At 42.0% G+C, this 24057-nt stretch overlaps 1 protein-coding gene across 1 annotated transcript in view; it reads right to left on the bottom strand.

Annotated features, from left to right (window-relative positions):
- The window catches only part of LOC138293926 (atrial natriuretic peptide receptor 2-like), a 445904-nt gene that overhangs the window by 206558 nt on the left and 215289 nt on the right, over window positions 1-24057 (bottom strand). The window contains 2 exon segments of the mRNA XM_069233205.1: window positions 23500-23647; window positions 23744-23813. Coding sequence (XP_069089306.1) covers window positions 23500-23647; window positions 23744-23813 — 218 coding nt within the window.

The raw sequence follows: 24057 nt of genomic DNA, 5'->3' as shown, positions 1-24057 counted from the left end.
AAGAGAATCATAAAGAGTAGGGTTGAGGCCATGGGGTTACCTTTTGATATCACTGCGGCTGACATCCAGGTGTGAACTTGTTGTCCCTCCAATGGCCTGTTTTTTGGGGCTATCAGCTTTGAAGTCTCTCCTGCTGTGACAGATTGCTTTCTGGAGGAATACTGAACACAGACAGAAGAGGGCACTGAACACAGAGGAGGGCAGACCCCCAACACAAACTTCAATGACTCAGATGCTAAATAGTAATTGGTGTCTGGAAACAGATTATAAGAAGGGGAGCTTGAGACCCCAAAGGGGGTCAACTCTCAAGCAGCGAATTGGGCTGTGCAAGGAGGAAAAGATCTGCAAGACTTTTGCATGTGACCAGGACTGGGGGCCAAGGTCTGTTATTCTCTATTTGCTATTTACTGTAGGGTCTGCTGAGAGGGAGAGGATGAGCTGGGTGTTGATATCATGGGTTCTGATGATGTCTGCTAGGGACACATGTAGATGTTGAAGAGGGTAGGGCCAAGGAGTGAGCCTTTGGGGACCCTGTAGATTGTGCTCTTGGGTTGCGAGGTGAAGGGAGGAGACAGGTTCTCTGCTTGTGTTGGATGGGGAATGATGTGGTCCATCTAAGTGCATCTTGTCTGATTACGATCTGGTGCAGTCTCTTGGTGAGCCTGCTGTGGGAAACGGTGTTGAATGCTGCAGAGAGGTAGAGGAGGATCAGGGCAGCTGATTCTCCTTTGTCGAGTAGGGTACGGGTGTTGTCTGTGGCGGTGATCATGGCAGTCTCATTGCTGTGGTTGGCTCGGAATCCTGATTGGGAGGGATTTAGCAGTCTAGGTGTTCCGTGAACTGTTGATTGGTGGCTTTCTCCAGGACTTTGGCAGGGAACGGGAGCAGCAAGATGGGGCAGTAGTTTTGGAGATCACTGGGGCCTGCTGAGGGTTTCTTGAGGAGAGCTCTGATTCTGCATGTTCCATGCATTGGGAAAGGTTGCTGTGGCAATGGATGCGTTGATGATGATGGTAAGGTGGCTGATCTCGTCGCTTCCCAGGTGGAAGAGGTGGTGACATGACAGATGGCACTGTTGAAGGGGTTGACGCCTGTTTGTGTGTGTGACATAGAAACAAGAGACAGTCTGCCAGTGAAGGGCAGGATGTACAGAATGTCCGACCGGGGTCAGGGCAGAGCTGCTCTGTCCATGCTCACCTGTGCGAGAATTGGGGTTTCCCACTTCTGTACTGTGCTGTCAATCAAGCATTTACATGCTTCCTGAAGGTGGCAAGATTTAAATAATAACATCAATATTATTTTTATAATGTCACAGTCTCAATAGGAGTGCTTTTCGTGACTCCGAAAACCCTTGAGGAATTCGACACCAACTGTAGACCCTGTCCAAAAATTTGAAACAAAAGAGAAATTGACTGTCCTCATGAAGGGGCACAGAAAAGAATGCTTGTGACAAGTCGATGACTGAGAACCACTCAGCGTCATAGGGAACGTGAAACATTATCATAGCTGGATTTGGTACTACGGGACAACACTTGACTATTATGTCATTTATTTTCCTCAAATCCTGAACAATCCGGACCTTTCCACTCTGTTTTATTAGTCCCATGATTGGTGAATTACATGGACTACTTAACACTTCTTTCAGTACTCCCTGTTTCACAAACTCATCAATGAGTTGGGCGACTTTCATGAGGGTGTCTTGTGCCATATGGTATTGTGGGGTCTGGGGAAAATTCACATTGGGTTTTACAGTCACTTTCACTGGTTCTACTCCTTTGACCAATCCTACTTCTTTTCCTGTCATATCCCACACTTCCTTTCCAACTGTTTCCTGTAACTCAGCAGGAATATCTGCTTCAGTGAGCATTGGATAAAGAGTAATCAGGGGATACTCTTCATCGACAGTTTCCACTACGTCTCCTCCTAAACTGTCCTCTTCTTCCTCATCACTGTTTGTCTGAATTTTAATTCCATCATTTGAACACATAATCGAGCTTCCCAATTTACACAATAGATCTCTCCCTAATAGTGATATCGGGCTTGAGTCACACACCACAAATTTATGTGACCCTTGATAGTTACCAATTCTGACTTGCACTGGATCTGTGATTGGCTTTGTCAGGTACCTATTTGCTACTCCCACTACTTGAAGTGCCCTCCCTGAAAGTGGCAAATTTGGTACTTCGATGCTTCTGACTGTAGAGCGTGTAGCTCCGGTGTCAACCAAGAACGAAACACGGTGACCCATAACTCTTCCTTCCACATACGGACCCTTTTGATCAACTTCCAAGGATGCTGCAAGCATACAATTTCCCTCCTCATCTGAACTTTCACTCTCCCACGCATCGTTTATTCCATTCTCACTGTGTAACGGGAATTGGTGTACTATGTCATTTTGGTTCATCCCTTGACCCGCGACCTGTTGAGGAAGCATTACTTGTTGCTGATTCATTGGTGCTAAGGGTATTTGCATTTGCTGATTAGGTACCATAGGAAACTGCTGTTGCATTGGCTGCAACTGTGCCATTTGTGCACGGGGCATTTGCACCTGCTGCGGTTGTGTGGGTTGTAAACCCTGCATCTGATTTATATTACTTTGAAAATTTGGATTTGGACCTCTCAATTTCGGTCCTCTCATATTCTGAAATCCATTGACATCATTGTTTTGCTGACCTACGCCTTCCTGCACCAACATTGGGCACTCCCGTTTCCAATGCCCGACGATTCCTCACGTGTGACATGGCATCACCTTCTTCATTGCCTGTATACCATTCGGAATCATAACAGTATTTATATCAGGACCATTATTCACAAACCCTCCTCGGCCTCTGTCTCTCATTTGTGGCTGAAACATAGCATTTCCCTGCTGTTGCTGCTACGGCAACTGCTGTTGAAAACCTTGTAAACCTTGCAAACCTGTCTGAGCTGCTCTAAGCTCCATCACCATCACCTTTTCTTTCAACCTTTTCTGCTTCGTCTCAATCTCATCACTACAGTATTTTGCATAGTTCAACACTTCGTCGATCGATTTTGACTGCCAACAAATCAAATGCATTTTAATCATCTGGCTGATTTCGGGTCTCAATCCTTCCACAAATCTGAACACAAAATGGAGCATGTCCTTTGGCTCAATCGTTTCCGTGACGCTGTAATTTTTAAATGCTTTCAATAATCTCTCATAGTACGCATGTATTGACTCTTTAACTTCTTGTGCTGTTCTGTCAATCCTCTGCCAATCCACATTTTTCGACGCAACCTTTGTTTTCAAGTGCTCAATCACCTTATGGTATAAACTCATTACCGTAGGTGATGGTGCACCTGTGTCCCTATTCCTTTCTGGTTCACTTGTCGGCCAACCTACAGCCCTCTTACAATCTTCCCACAAATCTGCCGGAACCACAATTTCGAATAAGGTGTTCAGGTCTTCCCAAAGACATTTTGCGAGTTTCACAAATCTATCTGTTTGTTGATACCATTCAATCGGTTTCTCTCTTAATTTAGGGAAATCATCCGTAAAGGATTGAATGTCGCACCTGTGCCACGGTACATGTACAAGTTTTCCCCCTGCTGTTTCTCTCATTGGCAACATGGTCATCAGGTCGTCATTCTGTTGTGCTTTTTCATTCCGATCTGGGGTACTTTCTTTTTGTCCTTTTTCTTAACCCATCTACTTTCCCACTTGTCTAAACATCTCCAGACCTGCGCGCTCTGCAGTATCTCCTTAAGATGTGTTTTCATCCCTGCAGATCTCATGTGCTCAAAGTCTTTTGTCTCAAAGTCTAACCTGTAACTTCTGCTCAGGTGTTTAGTCTTACCTATTTCGATCTCGTTCCTATCTGCAATTTCTTGTAACTTCTTATCTATGTTGCTCACGTCTCTTGTAATCCTAGGGCACATGTATCTCAGCTCTTCTTCTGTGTATGATTCTAACCTATTCAGACCCATCGTTCCCTCTACTAGTTCATCTGCTTCCATACCCAGTCTTATTTTATTCAGGTATTCTTCTCCCTTCCCGCTGGATGTACTCTGTTGGGAGTTCAAACTGTTGAGCCATTGTGTTAGCTGTTGTGTGTTCAGTCCCATCAATGTAGCACTTACATCAACTGCTACTGATGGTTGCGGCAACGTTTCAGTTTTTGAAGTTAGCCGTACTATTAGTGGTGGATTCGACTTTACCACAGTTGACGGAGCACAAATTGGAATTGGGCTAAATTCTGACAAAGACCCAGATCCATTTGGCCGTGTTCCTACCGGAGTCGTTTCTGGAGTGTTTTCTATGCATCTCCTCCCTGTCTCATTTTGTGTCATTACCCCTTGATCGCATACGTTTGGGTTTGCCTGTATATACAATGGTACTGGTGGACCTACAGTGATAGGCAGAGATATTGCATCTGTATTCTGTCTGTTCCCTGAATTCTGTGGCATGTTAATCCCTACGTTATGGTTCATCATTGCTGGCATACCTAACTAACGCTCTCTGTTACTCGGGTGTACCTCGGCACTTCTTGTACCTGCTTTTGAGGCATCAAAATTTGTGTTGATTCAGCTTGAATCAATGTTGGTCTTTGATAATTCTGTCCTCCCTGCGCCATTAAATCAGAAGTCATTCCCAGATTATGCTCATCACAGCAGCGCCTTTGAACCTGCGGCTGATAATTATCGACAGGATTCAATTTAGGCATGTCAGGATATATCCTCTGAATTTGTGGTATTTGTGGTGCAAAGGGCATATCGGAACTGCTCTGCCTCTGTGATATTCTCAAATTCGGTGTCACATTACCCTGTATTGGTTCTGGAGGGGCAGTGCTAATGCTTGAGCCTTTTTCGCTTTCCACATATGGTGGCGGGCGATCATTTAGCAATTGTATAATGAACTCCTCATCGTCTGACTCGCCTGATCTTTTCGAATTTCTGTTGTTTTCTCTATCTCTGGACTGACTCCTGTTTGTTTTATATGTAGCTTTCCTTCCTTCCGTCTCTGCTTCATCAGTAATTGCTGCAATTTAATTCCCTGCAATACGTCTGATCTCCAAACCTTTTGTGTGCTATCCCATTTAGCATCCGCTAGTGTCTTTTCTACTTTTCTTATTCTTGTCTCAAATTTCTTTTGTTGTTGGTTTCTAGCTATTAGCTCCCAAATTGCCAATGCCTCAAACTGTGCTGGTCTTGGAGGTACTTTTATGTCGTATAGCGCGAACCTTAGATTCTCCAAAACTCTTAGGTTAAACGACCCATGGATAGGGAACGCTACACTTCCATGTTTTTCTGTTAATTTGCACCATTGTTTTAGCCAAAGACATGGTGCAACACCCTTTTCTTCAATCACGATGTAAGCTGGTGTACCCTCAGGCGGTGTTTCTTCTCCCACATTTGCTTTAATATATACATCTCCCCTCAAGGCACTCTTGAATGCTTTGAAAAATTTCATCTTTCCGTCTTTTTTTTTTTTTTCTAAAATATGTAATCAATAAGTGACTTTAATTCCCGGAATACTCTTCGCTTGCCTTTCCCCACCGATTGCGCTTCATGGACTGCGTCCAATCCGTGCGCGACCCTTCTCACCAACCAAACTATCCTAGCGCGGCTCCTAGTGACGTCACACTCACACACTGCGGCTGACAAAGTCCTGCGGCTTGTCCTCCTTCATTCAACTTCACTCAAAACTAATTTCCGCAATATATCGCGAGCACTAACCAAAAAGAAGAAAACAAATCTGTTGGTTTACTACAGGAAGGGTAATACGATCGCTTCAGAAACCTTAGGGATTTTTCACTAGCCTCAGCAGTTATTCCATCTTTCTCGGTTTCCCACTTTCGCAAGCAAAATTTGACCTGCTAATTTTACTCTCAACTGATCAATGAACTATTCTAGTGCACCTTAGAATTCGTCAAATCTCAAAGTCGAAAATTTTCTTTCACTCCTCAATATTCATACTAACTCGTTGACCACGCCCGATCAACCTATTAAACCGAACAGATTACAACATCAATCAAGTGTCTCATACACTTTTCAACATACTCCGGATTCTCTTGACCTCGCAGAGCCCATCTCAACATCAGCATCGACAATTTTCCTGCACAAAGCGCTACACACATGTGAAGTTCGATGACTTCCCTACTCTCACACTTTGGAGTAACGCTCCTCTAAAATCTCTTAACTGGAGTTCGTAACCCCCTAAAATCCTCACAAACTTCTCAATTAATCTGCGGCAATAAGCTGTGCAAGCGCAAAACCCTAACTTCTCTCATACCGTCACTAGAAACGCCAGAAAACATTCTCACGCCTCCATTTGTTCCATTCGCAAGCTCCGAGATTCCGGGAAAGTCATTGGGGATTTAGGGCATCATCATCTCTCCAACTTGTTTTATCAAAGAAAATTCTAACTTGCCTCCGTCTATTGTTCGGATGGGGTCCCAAAGGGCGTAACCATCAATTTCTGCTACCATCTACTGATAACGCGTCCAGTCCTTATAAATTACCTGTATCTGGACACGTTGGAGGTCGGTGAACCTTTTAGCCGAGTTGGGCTCTCCTCATCCTAGAATAGTCGGATTTCTCAAATCAATAATCAATAACCATTTTAATCAATACCTAATGCTCAATTTACTCGATCAAACAATACATTAAAATCAATAACAATCGATGTCTGACGCAACATGACCTTTCAGTCATGAATAACCACACTAGTTTATTTAAAAGTTAGTGAATTTATTTCCCTATATTAAGAAAGCTAAAACGATATATATGAGTATCAAAATCAAATGATATATGTATACGAACATTACTAGCTGTCCATAGTGGCGGAAGAAACGCAATCTACGCAAAATCTGAACTATAATACACTCGGTTATGGCAATGCAAATCACTAACACGAGTAATTGAATTTGACTAATTGCATACATTGGTCAGCATGACAAGATTTCAATTTAGTGTGGTGCATCAGATGAATACCTCGACTAGCCTCTAATTAGCATTGGCATGTGGGGCTTCATGCAAAACGAATTTAGTCAACACAAATTTGGAAAACTTCTAGCTTGGGCCCTATCAAAATAGCAGTTGGTACCTAAAAGGAAAACACAATGCATAATACAATTATCCTTTCATAATTACCAAATACAATCAGCATACAAGGAAAGTCTTAGTCCTTCAGGTACCGGTCCGATCAGCATGGGGCAGATTTCAAAGGGGCAGAATTAAGGGCAAGTTTCCTTGCAGCAGCAAGGAAAATGGGGCAAAGTTAGTGCATGGGCAAGACGGGGCAAATTAAAAGTTAAAGTCTCTAGGGTGAGAATTCTTAAAGTCTCTTTCTCTGGAATAGAGAAAAGGGCATCAAGATGTTGTCCAAGATGACGTCTGGCATTTGGCTTCAAAGATGGCATCAAGGAAAATGGCTGACTTCTCTTTGTCCAGTGGGTTTAAGTAAGAAACCATCCAAAAACTTCAGGGTCTTCCATTGGAGGGTTCATAGGGTGGCTTCAATTTGACCAATGAATAGTGTCTTTCTCCTAGTACTCATTTATGCATACATTGTCCTTGGAGCCTTGGAACACAAGTTGCAACAAAGTTTGCCAAATATTTCAGTATCTGTACTTTTATTGTCCGCACCTGCAGAGACTAACCTTGGATCAAAGGGGATGAAACTTGCCTAGCACGAAACCTTGGAGATAAGTATGTTAGTCATCCCTACTGGAAAAATACAACCTTAAAGTAAAATATTCATTTTATTAGTTCAAGGAAAAGCCACACAGTTAGAATTTGAGACCAGGCAACTAGGCCAAAGCCTCTACTAAATTTAAGCTAAACATACACAGTTTCAATAAGAAATTATGGCACACATTTGCAATTATAACGGATTACTACAATTTTCAGTTCTTCATGATTAATTAAGCTTGTTTATAATATTGGCAAACTACTCCGAGGGCACAATTTCCCTCGTTCATTTTTTTTCTTTACTAAAATCACACTACATTATACGATTTTGGTTACATGGTATACGAATATATGTTGGTCCTTCTTTTGCTGCGTCATCACTACCAGTGGCACGATTTTTGCTGAAACATTTAAAGAATCATATACCTGGTTCCCTTTCTATGCTTTTGTTGTTTTGGTCTAATTTTGTTCATTACATTTTTCTCTTTTTTTAAAAACTGGAGTAGGATTCTATTGTAACCTTTTACTGTTTTTGATACTTCTAAATGCTTTACATATGTTCTCTATGTTAAGCTTGCCTGCTCTGTGTCATGGCTATTAGGGGTTGAGGTCAGATTTGAACTACTGAAACCTTTCACTGGACCTAACAAAGCGGTCTCTTTATTACTTGTGATGAACCTCAATCCACCCCAACTAATAAACTATTTTCTTGCAAAAACTGAATTGAATTTTTTATAAACATTGAAAATAGTGTTTGAATCATTGTCCCAAATGTGAGATAGCAGAGTTAAGATTTTATTCCAACTCCTGTTTTTTTCATCAATCAGCTACAGCCTTTTACAGTGAAAATAGCTTTTGGAGGCTAGTCACTCTAGGTACATAGCAACATTAAATCACTGCATGTGCCACTTTTAAAAACTAGGCATCCTACTTTGTGAACTACAAGGATGATACTTATTTTACACTAGTAGGGTTATTTTCTGTCAAAAAGGTTATTATAACAGGTTTACCTGCATGATTAAAAACTGCATAAATCAGGCAACACCGGAAGGCCTGAAGCAACGTTTCTTTTCTCAGCCTAGTAGACTGCACAACATGTGTTGCAGTCCCCAAGTGACATTTAGCTTTCCATGCAACTGGTGTATTTTCCTGCACCCTATTGTGAAGTTAAATAATAATAATAATAATGTTAATTGGGGATTAGCCAGTTTTACTATGTTTTAGGGTTAAAAGCATAACCATTAAGGCCTGGACAGCAGAACCATAGGGTGCAGAACTAAAAATATAGGAATGACCCCACAAAAGAGGCACTTTCTCACAGAATGATACTGAAATATTGAGTTTTTAATTACTATTGTGGCATGTAATTTAATATTCTTACATAAAACCCAATTTATCTTTTGTTCCTGCTATTAATAGACTACTGCACGTGAAGGAGTGAGTTTGTGAAGGAGATTTTATTGAAACTCTTGAGTGTTGCTTAGTGCTTAATTTGTGCTGGTGTTTGTTGGTGCTTGGCACCAGCTCTTATTTCGGAACTTCAGAACATAATTATGACAGTCCACCACATGGTGGCACTATCAGTCTATTATTTTAAAAAAGCATGTGAGCGAAGTATTTATTAAGTCAATATACCATTGTTAAAATAGTAATACCCGGGTGCTCATGCCATTGTACATTTTTAGGTTACCTATAATAGTCCAACTCGTCACATTTGTAAAACTGTAATAGTAAGCAGGTGTCATTGGTACTGGTATTGGGCAGCTTTGGCAGGGACAACAAGTAGTGCAAACTACAGTGGTGTCCTGAGAAATGTGCTAGCCCCTAGCACTTATTATTTTAAAAATAAAGCACTTCTGCTGCTTAATCATTTGGTGTTGTCATCTCAGCTAATTGTGCAGTAGCAGAGAAAAGTTCATATATTGTATCTCAAGTCTGAATTTTCAGTGTTGTTTGATTTTTTTTACTATTGGGGCTGATAGTGTGTACGGCAGCAAAATATTGTTCTGTAGATGCTCAAATACTAGTATAAACCTTCGGAAACTGACGCAAAAATGTTAACTTATTTAATTTAAACATCTTGTGAAAAAATAAGCTGTGTCACTGGGCACTTCATTCTGGACATCATCCCCCAGGTTCCCTTGGCCGAAGGGGAGAGGCCAGGGCTCAGCTGCTCCCTGTACATCAACGTGCGCTATACAGTGCCTCAAGGTCTCCTGCGGCATGGGACGCTGTGTCACTGGGTACTTCATCTGGACTTCATCACCCAGGTTCTCTTGGCCTAAGGAGAAGGGGCCAGGGTCAGCTGCTCCCTGTACATCGACGCACCATAAAGCGTCTCAAGATTTCCTGTGACGCAGGATGCCGTGTCACTGAGCAATTCATTCTGGACTTCATCCTACAGGTTCCCTTGACCTAAGAAGGAGGTGCCAGAGCTCAGCTGGGCCGTATACATCGGCGCATGTTGTAAAGCGCCTCAAGATCTTCTGTGGTGCAGGACGCCATGTATCTGGGCATTTTATACTGGACTTCATTGCCCAGGTTCCCTTGGCCTAAGCAGGAGAGGCCAGGGCTCAGCTCCTCCCTCTAAAGTGCCTAGAGATCTCCCACAGTATGGGATGTGCGTAGGCTGTGCACGGGCAAAGCCCGGGCCAAGGGCAGGCCCATCCTGTGCCCATCAGTGCCAGGAGGAGACCGGGTAGGGCCACCCGCCCTTGGTTTTTTTGTGCTGGGATCTGGACTATGCCAGGGTAAGAGTTTATGTGTTTGTAGCATTTCATACTCAACGGGCAAACTTGAGACTGCGGGGTTTTCTATCAGGTAGGGGGGGTCGCAGTAGCAGGAAGCAGGATCCTGGAATTCTGTTTCCTTTATTTGACTGTGCTTTGGGGGTGAGGAGCAGTAGTCCTTGCATTGAATTGATTGTAACTGTGTCTAATTTTTAGCGTTCACCAGGGCTGCTGTTTCCTCTCCATTATGGGGACACGTAAAGCAACAGACATACTGCAGGGAAAAAGGGTTATAAACCCTAAAGGGGTTGGACCCTCGCAGCCCGATGGATCAGTGGACAATCTGACTCTAAATGATATTGACTCTTTAATTGAGGAAGTTGAAAATCTTTTGGGAGGAGGAGACTCTAGTAATGCACATCTGGGACCAGCCCTGAAGAAGGTCCTGTCTATCTTTGTGAAGAAATGAAAAGCTAATGTAATTTGTGCCCGACAACTCAAATAAACTCTGTTAACCATCTGCCGAAACAAAAGGACGATATACCTGAGACTGTGTGTACTTCTATTTTGCCTGATCCAGCGTCTATTGATCCTACTCTCATAACATTGTCTCCATTGATAATTTGTTAATAGATTTTTACCTCTTGCAAGCCCTATTTCGATTCAGGCCCCCCCAGAAGGGTATGCAGAGTTACCAAAGGCTACCCTCCCCACCATGTTACACTCAGGGGATCCGAGCTCGGGCAACATAGCTCTTCTGATCCACAATCTTCAGGCAGAGGTGGCTGACATGAGGTCCAAAGTGGCCTCATTAACTTTAGAAATAGGCCAGCTTACATCTACTACCATGCCATCTGGCTCGTTTGATGCTAAGCATGGTGCATCCTCCACAACATACGCTTCTTAAAAATAAATAGTGAGAAAAATTGACAAAGATAAGATCCATAAAGTATCTTGCTCTACTCCACTTTCTTGTATTGCACCTCCCTCGAGGGGGCGTGCATGTTTGCCTTCCAGTAATACTCCATGACCAACAGTATCTTTGCACACATACAGGGATAGAAAGAGTCATTGTCTCACTCAACAAATGGGGACACAAGATAGGTCGATAAATAAATAAGATGTACTTTTTCCCTTAGGGAACACAATATATATATATATATATATGTATATATATATATATATATATAGTTAAGGCTCCCACTTTTAGTATTGCAGTATATTAAAAATCCTTAATAAATAAAAGCATTTGCCACATACAGACAGTCTTTGGCTGTTGCTCTGTCATCCGTTCTGTCATCCTGCATGCAAGGCGTCTCTCTGATCATTCTGAACCACCAGGGCGCTTTGACTGCATCAGGCTAGAGCTGAGGGTGAAGGAGCTGGTCAGTGGTCTAAGTAATATGGGTCTACGTCAAAGCCTTTTCTCTAGTTCAATTTCTAGGCTCAAACTAAATCCACCATCCCCTTATGAACCACCCAGTGAACAAACAGATACATTTGGCGAGATGACGGAGGCCCTGGGGAGCTCTATGATTGATTGACTGGATAATATGGCTCTCATAGCCAACAACGTAGCCAGGGATCTCTCACCACCTCATGTAAGTTTGTCCCCCATAAACAGCACTACATCTCTGACCTTACTCTTTGAGATTCCACAGAACTCTGAACCCCAGATTACTATTAATATCTTATCGTGGAATTTAGCAGGAGTTAAGGCTAAGCTTGGTGATCCGACCTGGGGGGATTTTATTGAACAATTTGATGTTTGCCTCCTGCAGGAAACGAGGTCCTTAGAACTGATGTAAAGATCTGGTTACATAGCCTTTCACATTCCGGCGTGATGCAGTGGAAGGGGCCACCCCAGGCGGCCTCCTTATTTGGGTAAACTGGCACTTGATATCACATTTTCTCAACTGCCTTTTAGTTTACATGATATTTTAGCATAGTTATTTCGAGGGTAGGCACTTACACTTACTTTATTCATAATGTCTATAATCGAATCTCTGGAGGTGACTTCAATACTACTTTTGAACCGGTGGACCCTGGCAATGACTCTCCAGTTAGCAAGGAAGATGGGGAATGGGGAATCACTCTGCTGAATGTTGCTCCAGTGAAGCACATGGCAAGCACTGCTTATCAGCTTTTGTCATTTACCCTGTATTTTGGCCTGAGGGCATGTAATAGCCGCACAGTGTTGGATGCACTGCTCGCACTTTTAATCGCCCTGGATATGCCAGCAGAATTGATTATATGTCACTATCTTTGAATCTCTGGGCTGATCTAGCTGATCTGAGTATCATCAATAAATACAAATAAATACAATAGTGACCATAATGCACTCTACTGCTCCTTAAAAGGCTTGTTTAGTTTTAGGACCGTTGTTTCTTTTTCCCTCAGCACTAACTTGGTCCACTCAAATGACAAGAGAAGCGTTAAATGGGATAAGGTGGCATTAAATTTGTGCACTAGAGATAAGATAGACCAGGCCCTAGGGGATGCTGTCTTAGAATTCAATAAGTTGAACTCTGCTCACAAGGACCAGTCCTGGGACCTGAACATTATCAAATGCAATGAGACCCTGTTCCAAATGCTTGTGGTGTGCTTTACCCATTCTGGTTGTTCAACTGGTTTTCCTCTCCTGCTAGGGTGCACATGATAAAATAAGGCTTTTAATAACAAGAAAAATTAGCTCCGTCAAGCTCTTATTTATGGGGAAATTTCCCTGATCCGTAAAAAAATGAAGGAGTATAAACAGGCACAAATAAGAGCACGTAGGGATTGGGAGTCCCTTTTATGGGAAAATGTATATGAAGCTGCCATGCAGAACGATTCCAGGAGGTTTTGGAAACTGGTGGCCTATCATGATCAAAGTTCTACTTTTCTGATCTCTATAAGCAGACACCCAGTGATGAGGCTGCTATGGCTTTTTCTCTGTAGGACTCCGTTACAGTGATAAAAGCTATAGCTCTGGGTAAAGCGGCATGGCAGAATGGTGTCCCAAACAATCTCTTTTTAGCAGATATTGAGGATTGGGCAGTGTAGTTCAATATGCTAACAAATCCTATACTTAGGGAGGCTAGTATTCCACCCGGGAAACATCCTTTATGCCGACTTTTTTATAACGAAGTCCTGGTTAACGAAAGCGGAACAACGCTTTCTTTAACCACGACTTCGTTATTTTGTGCCTTAACCACGCATGTCCTGAACAACGAACATGCATGGTTAAGGTACAAACAAGGGAGTCGGCTGAGGAGGATGATGCAGATGAGGCGCCGACTCAGGTAAGTGGGGGGTTTTAGGTTTTGGGGAGGGGTTGGGGGGGTGGGGCGTTTTTGGTTTTGGGGAGGGGGTGGGATGTCGCAGTTTTAGGTTTTGGGGTGGGGTTGGGGGGTGGGGCGTTTTAGGTTTTGGGGAGGGGGTGGGGGGTCGGGGTTTTAGGTTTTGGGGTGGGGTTGGGGGGTGGGGCGTTTTTGTTTTTGGGGAGGGGGTGTGGGGTCGGGGGTTTTAGGTTTTGGGGTGGGGTTGGGGGGTGGGGCGTTTTTCGTTTTGGGGAGGGGGGTCAGGGTTTTGGGGTGGGGTTGGGGGGGTGGGGCGTTTTTGGTTTTGGGGAGGGGGTGGGGGGTCGGGGTTTTAGGTTTTGGGGTGGGGTTGGGGTTGGGGGGGTGGGGCGTTTTAGATTTTGGGGAGGGGGTGGGGGGTCGGGGTTTAGGTTTTGGGGTGGGGTTGGGGGGGTGGGGCATTTTTGGTTTTGGGAAGGGGTGGGGGGTGGGGGGTTTTAGGTTTTGGGGTGGGGTTGGGGTTGGGGGGTGGGGCGTTTTTGGTTTTGAGGAGGGGGTGGGGGGGTTGGGGGTTTTAGGTTTTGGGGTGGGGTTGGGGGGGTGGGGTGAGGCATGCAGGATCAATGGGTGCCTGTTACTAATAACTTTACCAGGAATGCCTTTACAACGAAATATTGTTGTTAAGGCATTCGTGGTAAAGGCATTAGTAGTAACAACGAGGTCGGAATCCGACCTCGTTGTTTAGGCACCCGTTGTTTTGTCAGTCGGCATTCCGTCGTACAACCATTCCACCCAGCTGGAAGGTTGCTGAAATTGTTCCACTTTTTAAAAAGGGTGCATGGTACTCTCCCTTGAATTACAGGCCAATTAGCCTCATTAATGTTGCCCGAAGCTTTCTGCAAGGCAAATCTTAGGGAAACTGAAAGGGTGGATGTAGACCATCAGGCCCTGTACCCACTGCAAGTGGGGTTTCCAAAAGGTTTCAGTACAATTGGTCAGTTTTTTTAGGTTTTTATTAATTTATACATTTACAAAAGGTGCACCTTTACCTGTCCTTCGTAGACCTTAAATCTGCATTTGATTTTGTACCGCGTGAAAAGTTGTGAGAGGCCATTAAGAGGACTGGAGATCTTTTGAACGTTTTGGTATGCCTTCATGGCAGTACTTATGCCCAAGTTAAATTGGGTCGGGGTGGTGAGCTCACTAAGCGAATCCCTATATCAAAAGGAGTTCACCAAGGGTGAGCCCTTGAACCAACCCCTTTTTTTTATTTCTTAATGATGTGGCCTCCTACTTAGAGGATGCCAAAAATGACGCCCCGTGACTGGCTGGGTGTAAGATTCCTTTTTTATTATTTGCTGATTATACTTTATTGATGTCAAAGACCCCTTGTGGCCTCCAACCTTTAGAAGATAATTTTGTGGTCTTTTGTGCTGACCAGGGTCTAGTGATTAACCACTCTAAAACAAAGTTTATGGCCATCAGACCTCATAAAACTTTTAGGGGCTATATATTTTTGGAGGGTTGCCCATTGGACAAGGTCCCTGAATTTATTTACCTGGGTATTAAAATAACTAGCGCTATGTCCTGGTTGCCGCAGGTTGAGAGGAGTAGTTTGATCCTATCTCAGCACTCTGCTGCCATTCCCAGATTCTACAGAACATCACAATCCAGGTATATATCTCCTGCTTTACAAGTTTACAGGGCCAAAACTGAGGGCAGTGCCTCTATAGGGTCGAGGTGTGGGGAAACGCTGATCTGTCCCCACTAGGGGTGTCAGAGAACAAGTTTGTAAAGCACCAACTAATCTTCCCCACAATACCCACTAATACAGCTCCAATATGCCCTGGGCATGGAAGACATTACCCACAAGGCACAAATAAAAACATTATTGTTTTGTAGAAGGTTGAATTACTCGCCGAACCTTGTGGATTATTATGGCTCCTTCCAGGACGTGGTTTTCCATGATAATTCAGGCAAAATTGAGTGGATCTGTAAGGTTAAAAATCTTATACTGCAGTAGGCTTAGGTGAATTGTGGTCCTCTTCTCCCAATATGAAGCATCTTTCGAGGGCTGCCCTTAAGAATGCATACTGGGTGTATATCCATGATGTTGAAACCTGGAGTGCTACACAAGGGTCTCTACTTTGTAACTTTTTAGATTTTAAGCCTGAGGCAGTTTTGAGCCATTCCAAGACTATGGTTTGTCCTCAGCTGCAAGGACGCTATATCTCAAATTTCATTATGGTACCCTAACCCCTACTGCCCGTGCATGCAAAGAGGAATCCTTGTAGCACTCTGAGCTCACTATGTCCGACATGTCAGCAGGTGGAGGAATCTTTGGAACATTTTGTTTTTTTCTGCTCCTCATGTACCCAGCCTAGGGAAACATGGATTATTCCACCATGTAAACAACTTGGATGTGTAAAGAATCAGCATGCTTTACGTCTCCTGCACGCTGAGTCCACAGAGATGATTGTCTGCACAACATCTAAACATCTTCTGTGGAGGTGGCCCATTAGAGCTGTTGGAGCAGATATGTTAATTAAGAAATTATGAATGACTTATATGTGTGTTTACTAATAAGAAAATGTATAGAGAAATCAATAGCAGAAAATAATGTGCATGTTTGAAAATGTGCCCTCGGGGGTGATCACCATATGTACTAAAGTGACTAAAATATGTGAAATAAAGAAAAATATGAGAAACAAATGTAGTAATGTCTCATAATGAAATGTATAACCTTTGTTTTGTATTGTTAAGTTAGCTGAACCAGAGGCCTAGTTCCACTGGGCCTTGCTCTCTCTGTACATGGGGAATTTGAACGCCTTGCAAAGGACTGGTAACTGGGGTCAGAGACTTTGAACCTCTCAGAGTTCAAGCTGCTTAGCTAGAACATTCTGCAATGTACCGACCGACAGAAGATGATGAAGACAATTTGATACAATTATGTGTAGTGTAGGCTATACGTTCCCAGGACTTGAACAATAGAGGCACTGACTGGAGAACCCTGTGCAACAATTTTGATACCTGAAGAGTCGGATGATGTCCTCATCGCAAGAAGAACCAATCAGATTTCTGTAAAATCAAATATACGCAAATTAAAATATTTGGTAAATAAAAACTATAGGTTAGAGTCATATCTGCCGACAGACTGACCAGTTAGCAATTAGTGGGATGGACTGGGTGACCCTAATAAAAAGTCATGACAAGGGGCTCAGACTTCAGAATTTAGGCGAATCTGGCAAGAAATTTATGACGTCAGGAGACGCTGTCCGAGGTGCTGATATTGGGTTCATACTCTGTGAGCCTGATCCGTAGCTGACTGATTGATGACCTGAAGACGAAGACTGACTTGTTGCTGATCCATCCTGGATAGGTAGCTATGAAAATGTGACTGATGGTGTTGTGCTTTTTCTTCTAGGTATCAACTGCACTGTTTTATGGATACTCTCACTTAGGTAGAATTTTTCTAAATTAATGTTTTCTCTAAATTGTTTTTGCATGAAGACCCACATGCTAATGCTAATCTTGGTTAAGTAGGCTGTCAGGGCGACGTTGACGGTGACAAATGACTGACAAACTAAATTGCTGAATTACATTCTTAGTGCTGATATTCATAGCTTTTGGTATTGCATTGTCGCATATGTTTCCTTTGAGAATAATGTTCTTCTATTAACGGATTGATGAAGATTGATTAATAAAGATTGAATTAACAGGATGATTAGAATTGTAATCAATAGGGAATAAAAATTGTTGACTCTTTATGAAGAGTGGTTGTTCATGGTTTAAAGTTGTTTTTTACAGAATGTTTTTTGATTATTGATGTTAGCTACTAATACGGTATTCACTGCATGGCTAGGATACTCCATGCGATTCAAAAGGTTCATCGGCCTATACGCGTCCCCTTGTAAGTTTACTTACTAAGGACCAGGCGTACTCGCAGAGCCAAAGTGGTGGCATCTGCTCCTTAGTTCACTGATATGATTGGAGCTTTTTACTTGATATTTTTATTAAATGTTTTACAGGACTATTGGAATAACGTGGGATTGCATTTGAGACAGTTTTAAGGTTTATTTTTAACTTTTATGAGATATGTGTAACTGGTGGCCTAGGTCTCACTTGTTGGAGTAGACTTGTTATGCTATATTTAATATGTTTTAATGATCGAAATTTTGTATGCATTTGTACTTTGATGTTGTATAAATATTAATGGTTTTGTTTGTGTACTTTTATGGTTGAAAAATACCAAATAAAATATTTTGATGATGATGATGAAAAAGTAACCTGTTCGGATCTGAGTAGGAACACAGCAGGCATTGGCTACTACTCTAATAGGAGTTGTGAAAATAAGAACACTGAATGAGGTAGTACGATTAGGCTACTGAATTTGATCTTAAATAATGGTCATCAAAAGCAATTTCAGCAAGTACGCTTCCATCATCCTTAAACTCTACATGAAACCTATAGAAACACTACACATGAGTAAAAACATTGGGCCACAGAAATACCCTGATAACACTCAACTCCGCCTGAAGAGTTTCACGGCTCATGACATCCGGTGACTCAAAAATTACCTCAGTCTCATAAAGATTTGGATGTGAAGCAGCTACCTAAAGCTCAACCTTAAAAGCTGCAATGTGTATCGCCAAAGACTTGAGGAAGTTTACCCATCTCCCTCCAGCGTTTATGGATCTACATTACCTCTCCTTCGAAGACGGTATCATCTACAAGATCATCTGCATCTCACAGAAACACACCAAAATTGCCACCCTGCAATTGTGGCTGAGAAAAAAAGCCAGTCTCAATGGGCAGCACCGCCCCAGAAACAAGGACCTCTCTAGATTGGAAAAAATAAATGCAAAATAGGAAAAATATAAGCCAATATTTAACCTCTGCGCTTAAACAATATCCCATCTACATCGTACCCGTCCTACACTACTGCCATTTAGAAAAGAACTGAAGTCACATTACTTCAGAAAAGAGTATGCCTCATTGTAAATGATTATGGAGCATCCTTCAGAGTTTATGCCTCCTGTTCAGAGATGCCCTCTAGCAAGGTACATGCTCCACTAACACCATCATGACATGCATACATGCAATTTATTGTTTACAATATATTCTTAACAATAACATCTATCTTTAAGTAAAATACATGCAGTTCTATGTATATTCCTACAACCTAGAGATAGAAGTTGAACACAGAGCGATCGGTAAATGTGTATTTGGTTTGATGCGCCGGCAGACAGAGAGATAGGTAACATTAAGAATCACTCTGACAGAAGCAGGCACGAGACAGATGTTTAAATAAGCGGAAGGCTTGTAAAGATAGGCAGACAGAAAATCAGATACGGCATTTTGATATATCTGCATATTGTATACAGTGTGTGTCAGTGTTTGGCGGGATTACAGGCTATCTCTGTTGTGGAAGCCACAGTCCACTTCGTCTACGTCACGAATTAGTAGAAGGCAAGCCCTTTGGGAGATAATTTCTTTGGAACTGCAGAATTGTGTACACCATAATGCTGTGTTGACAGCACACACTCATGATTTTTAAACTGTCCTGTCATAAGAGTCTGGTGAAAGGTTCGTTTTGTATATTGTGTTATTAAAAGTGTTTACTTTGCACTTTTCTACCTGCTGGAGTGACCGTTCCCTGAAGGTTCCCGTACTTTGGTGAGAACCTACACTTTTCGGCCCGGTACAAGGCATGTGATAAATACGCGCAGTTCGCAGCAGCGGATGCATTGTGTACTGTAAAACCACCGAAAAAGCAAACACCATTTAAGTATTTCGGTGTATTTATTGGTTTTATAAACTGTGTGGAATAAGCATGACAGGAAGTAATGATTTCAGTCGAAGTAGAAGTTACTCGTGTTAACTGTTGTGCTAGAATGTTTCTAAACATAGTGCGTCACAAATGTAAACTGAGTGTCACAAATCATAGAAGAGAGTTTACCTCAGCTGTAGTCAGTGTTCTAAAAGGACAGTGAGAAGCTAGCCCCGTGTCACAAAAACACCTGCGTTTTCAGAAGTGACAGTACTACCACCTCCAAACTACATCAGACCCATGCACGTCAATAGTGGACAGCTGGGGTCTTCTGCCCTGGCTATGCCTCTGTTACCTTCTCCGTGGCTCTGGTTACTGTTGGTCTCTGGGCAAATAAAGAAGCTGCAGAAACAAAACATGCACTTGCATAGTCAATAGGTCTGGGTTTGGCCACCAGACTTTTGGCTTTTACAATGCTTCTTTTGTTTTGTCATTGTTTGTGTAAAGTTTTTTGTTTGAGGAGCTGCCAACTGGAAATCACAAGTGTCGATTTTTAGGTCTGGCCTAAAGACAGCTTTAGCTGGTAGCCATCCTCATGTTTTCCAAAATATATCATACAGAAAATTAATTCATATATAGGGACTCCCAATCAAGACACTTTCACTATTGGCTTGTGGACATGTCACTCAAAGTATACTTCCTCCCACCCCAGCAAAAGTATAGATCAATAGACCAGCCCACTCTAGCCAACGGATGTTCTCACTTTGAGTGACTGCATTTTTCCTTTGAACATGTACACATAAAAAAATAGTTCCCCAAAAGTCAAAATTGTTAGATACTTGCACTTTCCAATGACTGCTAGTCCCTAAGTATAGTAGGGTTACAATAAACATTTTCATAACTCTCAAGACATTTAAGGAAATTTACAATGTCTATTCTTCACTAGAAATTAGCTCAAATAGTAAATCCTATCGAAAATAAGTACAACTTATCAAAACTGCAAAGGATATGTATGCATTTTTTTATACTAAATCCTTACCCCTCAGCTTAGTGCAAGTCATTCAAGGCTGCAATTGTGCCATTCTCCCCTAGAAGGTGCTTCTGGACACCTAGTGATGCATAGTGAAACTGCAGGTTGATGTAAGAATTTCAATGCTTTTGCATTTGACTTGTGATGGACACCTAGTAATGACAACTGGAACTGCAGTTTTGTGTAAAAATGTCAATGCTGTTGCTTTTATTTTGTCAGGGAAGCCTATTAAGCACTAGTATAACTAGCTTCATTAAGGAACTGCAGCTTCATGTAGGAAGTTCAATACTTTTGCATTTGACCTTTAAGGGACACCTACTAATGACTTGAGGAACTCCAACTTCACAAAATAATATAAATCCTTTTACATTTGACTTGTGAGGGACACCTAGTAACAACAAGCAGAACTGCCAAAGCTTTGTTGGAGTAGCAAAACTAGATATGTACATTTTTATGTTGAAGTTACACCCCTTAACTTTGTGAAGAACATTTTAAGCAGTTGCATCTTATTCAAGAGGGACATTTAGTAACAACGCAAGTTATTGCATCGAGGTGACAAACTTTCAGGCAGTTGCTTCTGACTTGAGAGCTATAGCTAGTAAAGCTCTGAAGGGCTGCAGTCTTGTTCAAGACTTCACACATTTTTTTCTGACTTAGAAGGGATGTCTAGTACTTGAGGTAACCGTAGCTATGGGAAAGGCCAGTCCTGGTCATAAGGTTCGTTTTGTATATTGTGTTATTAAAAGTGTTTGCTTTGCACTTTCCTACCTGCTGGAGTGACCGTTCCCTGAAGGTTCCCGTACTTTGGTGAGAACCTACACTTTTCGGCCCGGTACAAGGCATATGGTAAATACGCTCCGTTCGCAGCAGCGGATGCATTGTGTACTGTAAAACCACCGAAAAAGCAAACACCATTTAAGTATTTCGGTGTATTTATCGGTTTTATAAACTGTGTGGAATAAGCATGACAGGAAGTAATGATTTCAGTCAAAGTAGAAGTTACTCGAGTTAACAGTTGTGCTAGAATGTTTCTAAACATAGTGCGTCACAAATGTAAACTGAGTGTCACAAATCATAGAAGAGAGTTTACCTCAGCTGTAGTCAGTGTTCTAAAAGGAAAGTGAGGAGCTAGCCCCGTGTCACAAAAACACCTGCGTTTTCAGAAATGACAGTACCACCACCTCCAAACTACATCAGACCCATGCACGTCAATAGTGGACAGCTGGGGTCTTCTGCCCTGGCTATGCCTCTGTTACCTTCTCCGTGGCTCTGGTTACTGTTGGTCTCTGGGCAAATAAAGAAGCTACAGAAACAAAACATGCACTGTCATAGTCAATAGGTCTGGGTTTGGCCACCAGCCTTTTGGCTTTTACAATGTTTCTTTTGTTTTGTCGTTGTTTGTGTAAAGTTTTTTGTTTGACGAGCTGCCAACTGGAAATCACAAGTGTCGATTTTTAGGTCTGGCCTAAAGACAGCTTTAGCTGGTAGCCATCCTCATGTTTTCCAAAAAATATCATACAGAAAATAAATTCATATATAGCGACTCCCAATCAAGACACTTTCACTATTGGCTTGTGGACATGTCACTCAAAGTATACTTCCTCCCACCCCAGCAAAAGTATAGATCAATAGACCAGCCCACTCTAGCCAACGGATGTTCTCACTTTGAGTGACTGCATTTTTCCTTTGAACATGTACACATACACTTAAAACAATAGTTCCCCAAAAGTCAAAATTGTTAGATACTTGCACTTTCCAATGACTGCTAGTCCCTAAGTATAGTAGGGTTACAATAAACATTTTCATAACTCTCAAGACATTTAATGTAAATTACAATGTCTATTCTTCACTAGAAATTAGCTCAAATAATAAATCCTATCGAAAATAAGTACAACTTGTCAAAACTGCAAAGGATATGTATGCAATTTTTTATACTAAAGCCTTACCCCTCAGCTTAGTGCAAGTCATTCAAGGCTGCAGTGGTGCCATTCTCCCCTAGAAGGCGCTTCTGGACACCTAGTGATGCATAGTGAAACTGCAGGTTGATGTAAGAATTTCAATGCTTTTGCATTTGACTTGTGATGGACACCTAGTAATGACAACTGGAACTGCAGTTTTGTGTAAAAATGTCAATGCTGTTGGTTTTATTTTGTCAGGGAAGCCTATTAAGCACCAGTATAACTAGCTTCATTAAGGAACTGCAGCTTCATGTAGGAAGTTCAGTACTTTTGCATTTGACCTTTAAGGGACACCTACTATTGACTTGTGGAACTCAAACTTCACAAAATAATATAAATCCTTTTACATTTGACTTGTGAGGGACACCTAGTAACAACAAGCAGAACTGCCAAAGCTTTGTTGGAGTAGCAAAACTAGATATATAAATTTTTATGTTGAAGTTACACCCCTTAACTTTGTGAAGAACATTTTAAGCAGTTGCATCTTATTCAAGAGGGACATTTAGTAACAACGCAAGTTATTGCATCGAGGTGACAAACTTTCAGGCAGTTGCTTCTGACTTGAGAGCTATAGCTAGTAAAGCTCTGAAGGGCTGCAGTCTTGTTCAAGACTTCACACATTTTTTTCTGACTTAGAAGGGATGTCTAGTACTTGAGGTAACCGTAGCTATGGGAAAGGCCAGACCGACTGACTTTGCCAATGCTTGTTGTGCATATGGCCCTAAGATCCATGTTTACTTCTATAGTGTGCAGTGCTTTGTATGTTTTCAAGAGCCTTACCAGCAAAAAAGTGGCTGATGAGTACTTAAATGTAGGACCAAGGGTCGACCCTGTGAAGTCATTGAGGTTGAGAGGGTGAGTCATATGATTCCTTTTGCCCTGGTATTTTGGTAATCGACAGCCATGGTCAGAACTGCAGCAAAAGGTTTGTTTTCTCCTTTGACAATCTGAACTGCGGGCATTACTCAGAGGCTGCCAGTACCTGCCCAATCCAAGTACTGGATATTATTCATAACAGATTGGCACATAGCCTATAATGCACTTCCCTGATATGGCGTGTTACAGCGCATGAAATACATACTAGATTCCGGTCTGTATGATAGAGTCTGTCGAGGACGAGCATGTCAGTACAGTGTTAGCCTTGAATTTAGGGCGAAGAGTCTTGTAGGCATTGTTGTTGTTTTGTTGTAGACTTATCACGCTACCAATTTCATTCTGAAAATCACTCCCTGAAAAACACAAAAAGCAACGAGATGTCAAACGTTCTTTGGTCGTTCTTTAGTTCTAGTTGGAATAACTGCAGAGCCGTTTCAGGAAACGCCTACCTTGCATGTCTTTAACATTGATAATCCAACTTTCATCCCACAGCATTTTTTGCTTCTGGTACAGGAACCACTGCAATAAATGAAATATAAGCACAGCACTGCTAACAATAGTTTCTTTATTATTTGAGAGAGTTCTTCGGGATAGGTACCAAATGCACTTAATGAGTTGCATAGTAGTCAATATACAGAAAAATCGGAGAGAATAATTTCTTTACGAAATCACTTAAAAGCAGAATGAAAATCATAAAAAACCTTGTTAAACATAAAATGATGTGATTCTAGTAGGGATTCTTTGCCTCGGATGCATACATAAA

This window comes from Pleurodeles waltl, chromosome 4_2 (assembly GCF_031143425.1).
Source record: "Pleurodeles waltl isolate 20211129_DDA chromosome 4_2, aPleWal1.hap1.20221129, whole genome shotgun sequence".
NCBI lineage: Eukaryota > Metazoa > Chordata > Amphibia > Caudata > Salamandridae > Pleurodeles > Pleurodeles waltl.
The sequence above is the reverse complement of the archived record's forward strand: the minus strand, read 5'-3'. Positions and strand labels throughout refer to the sequence as shown.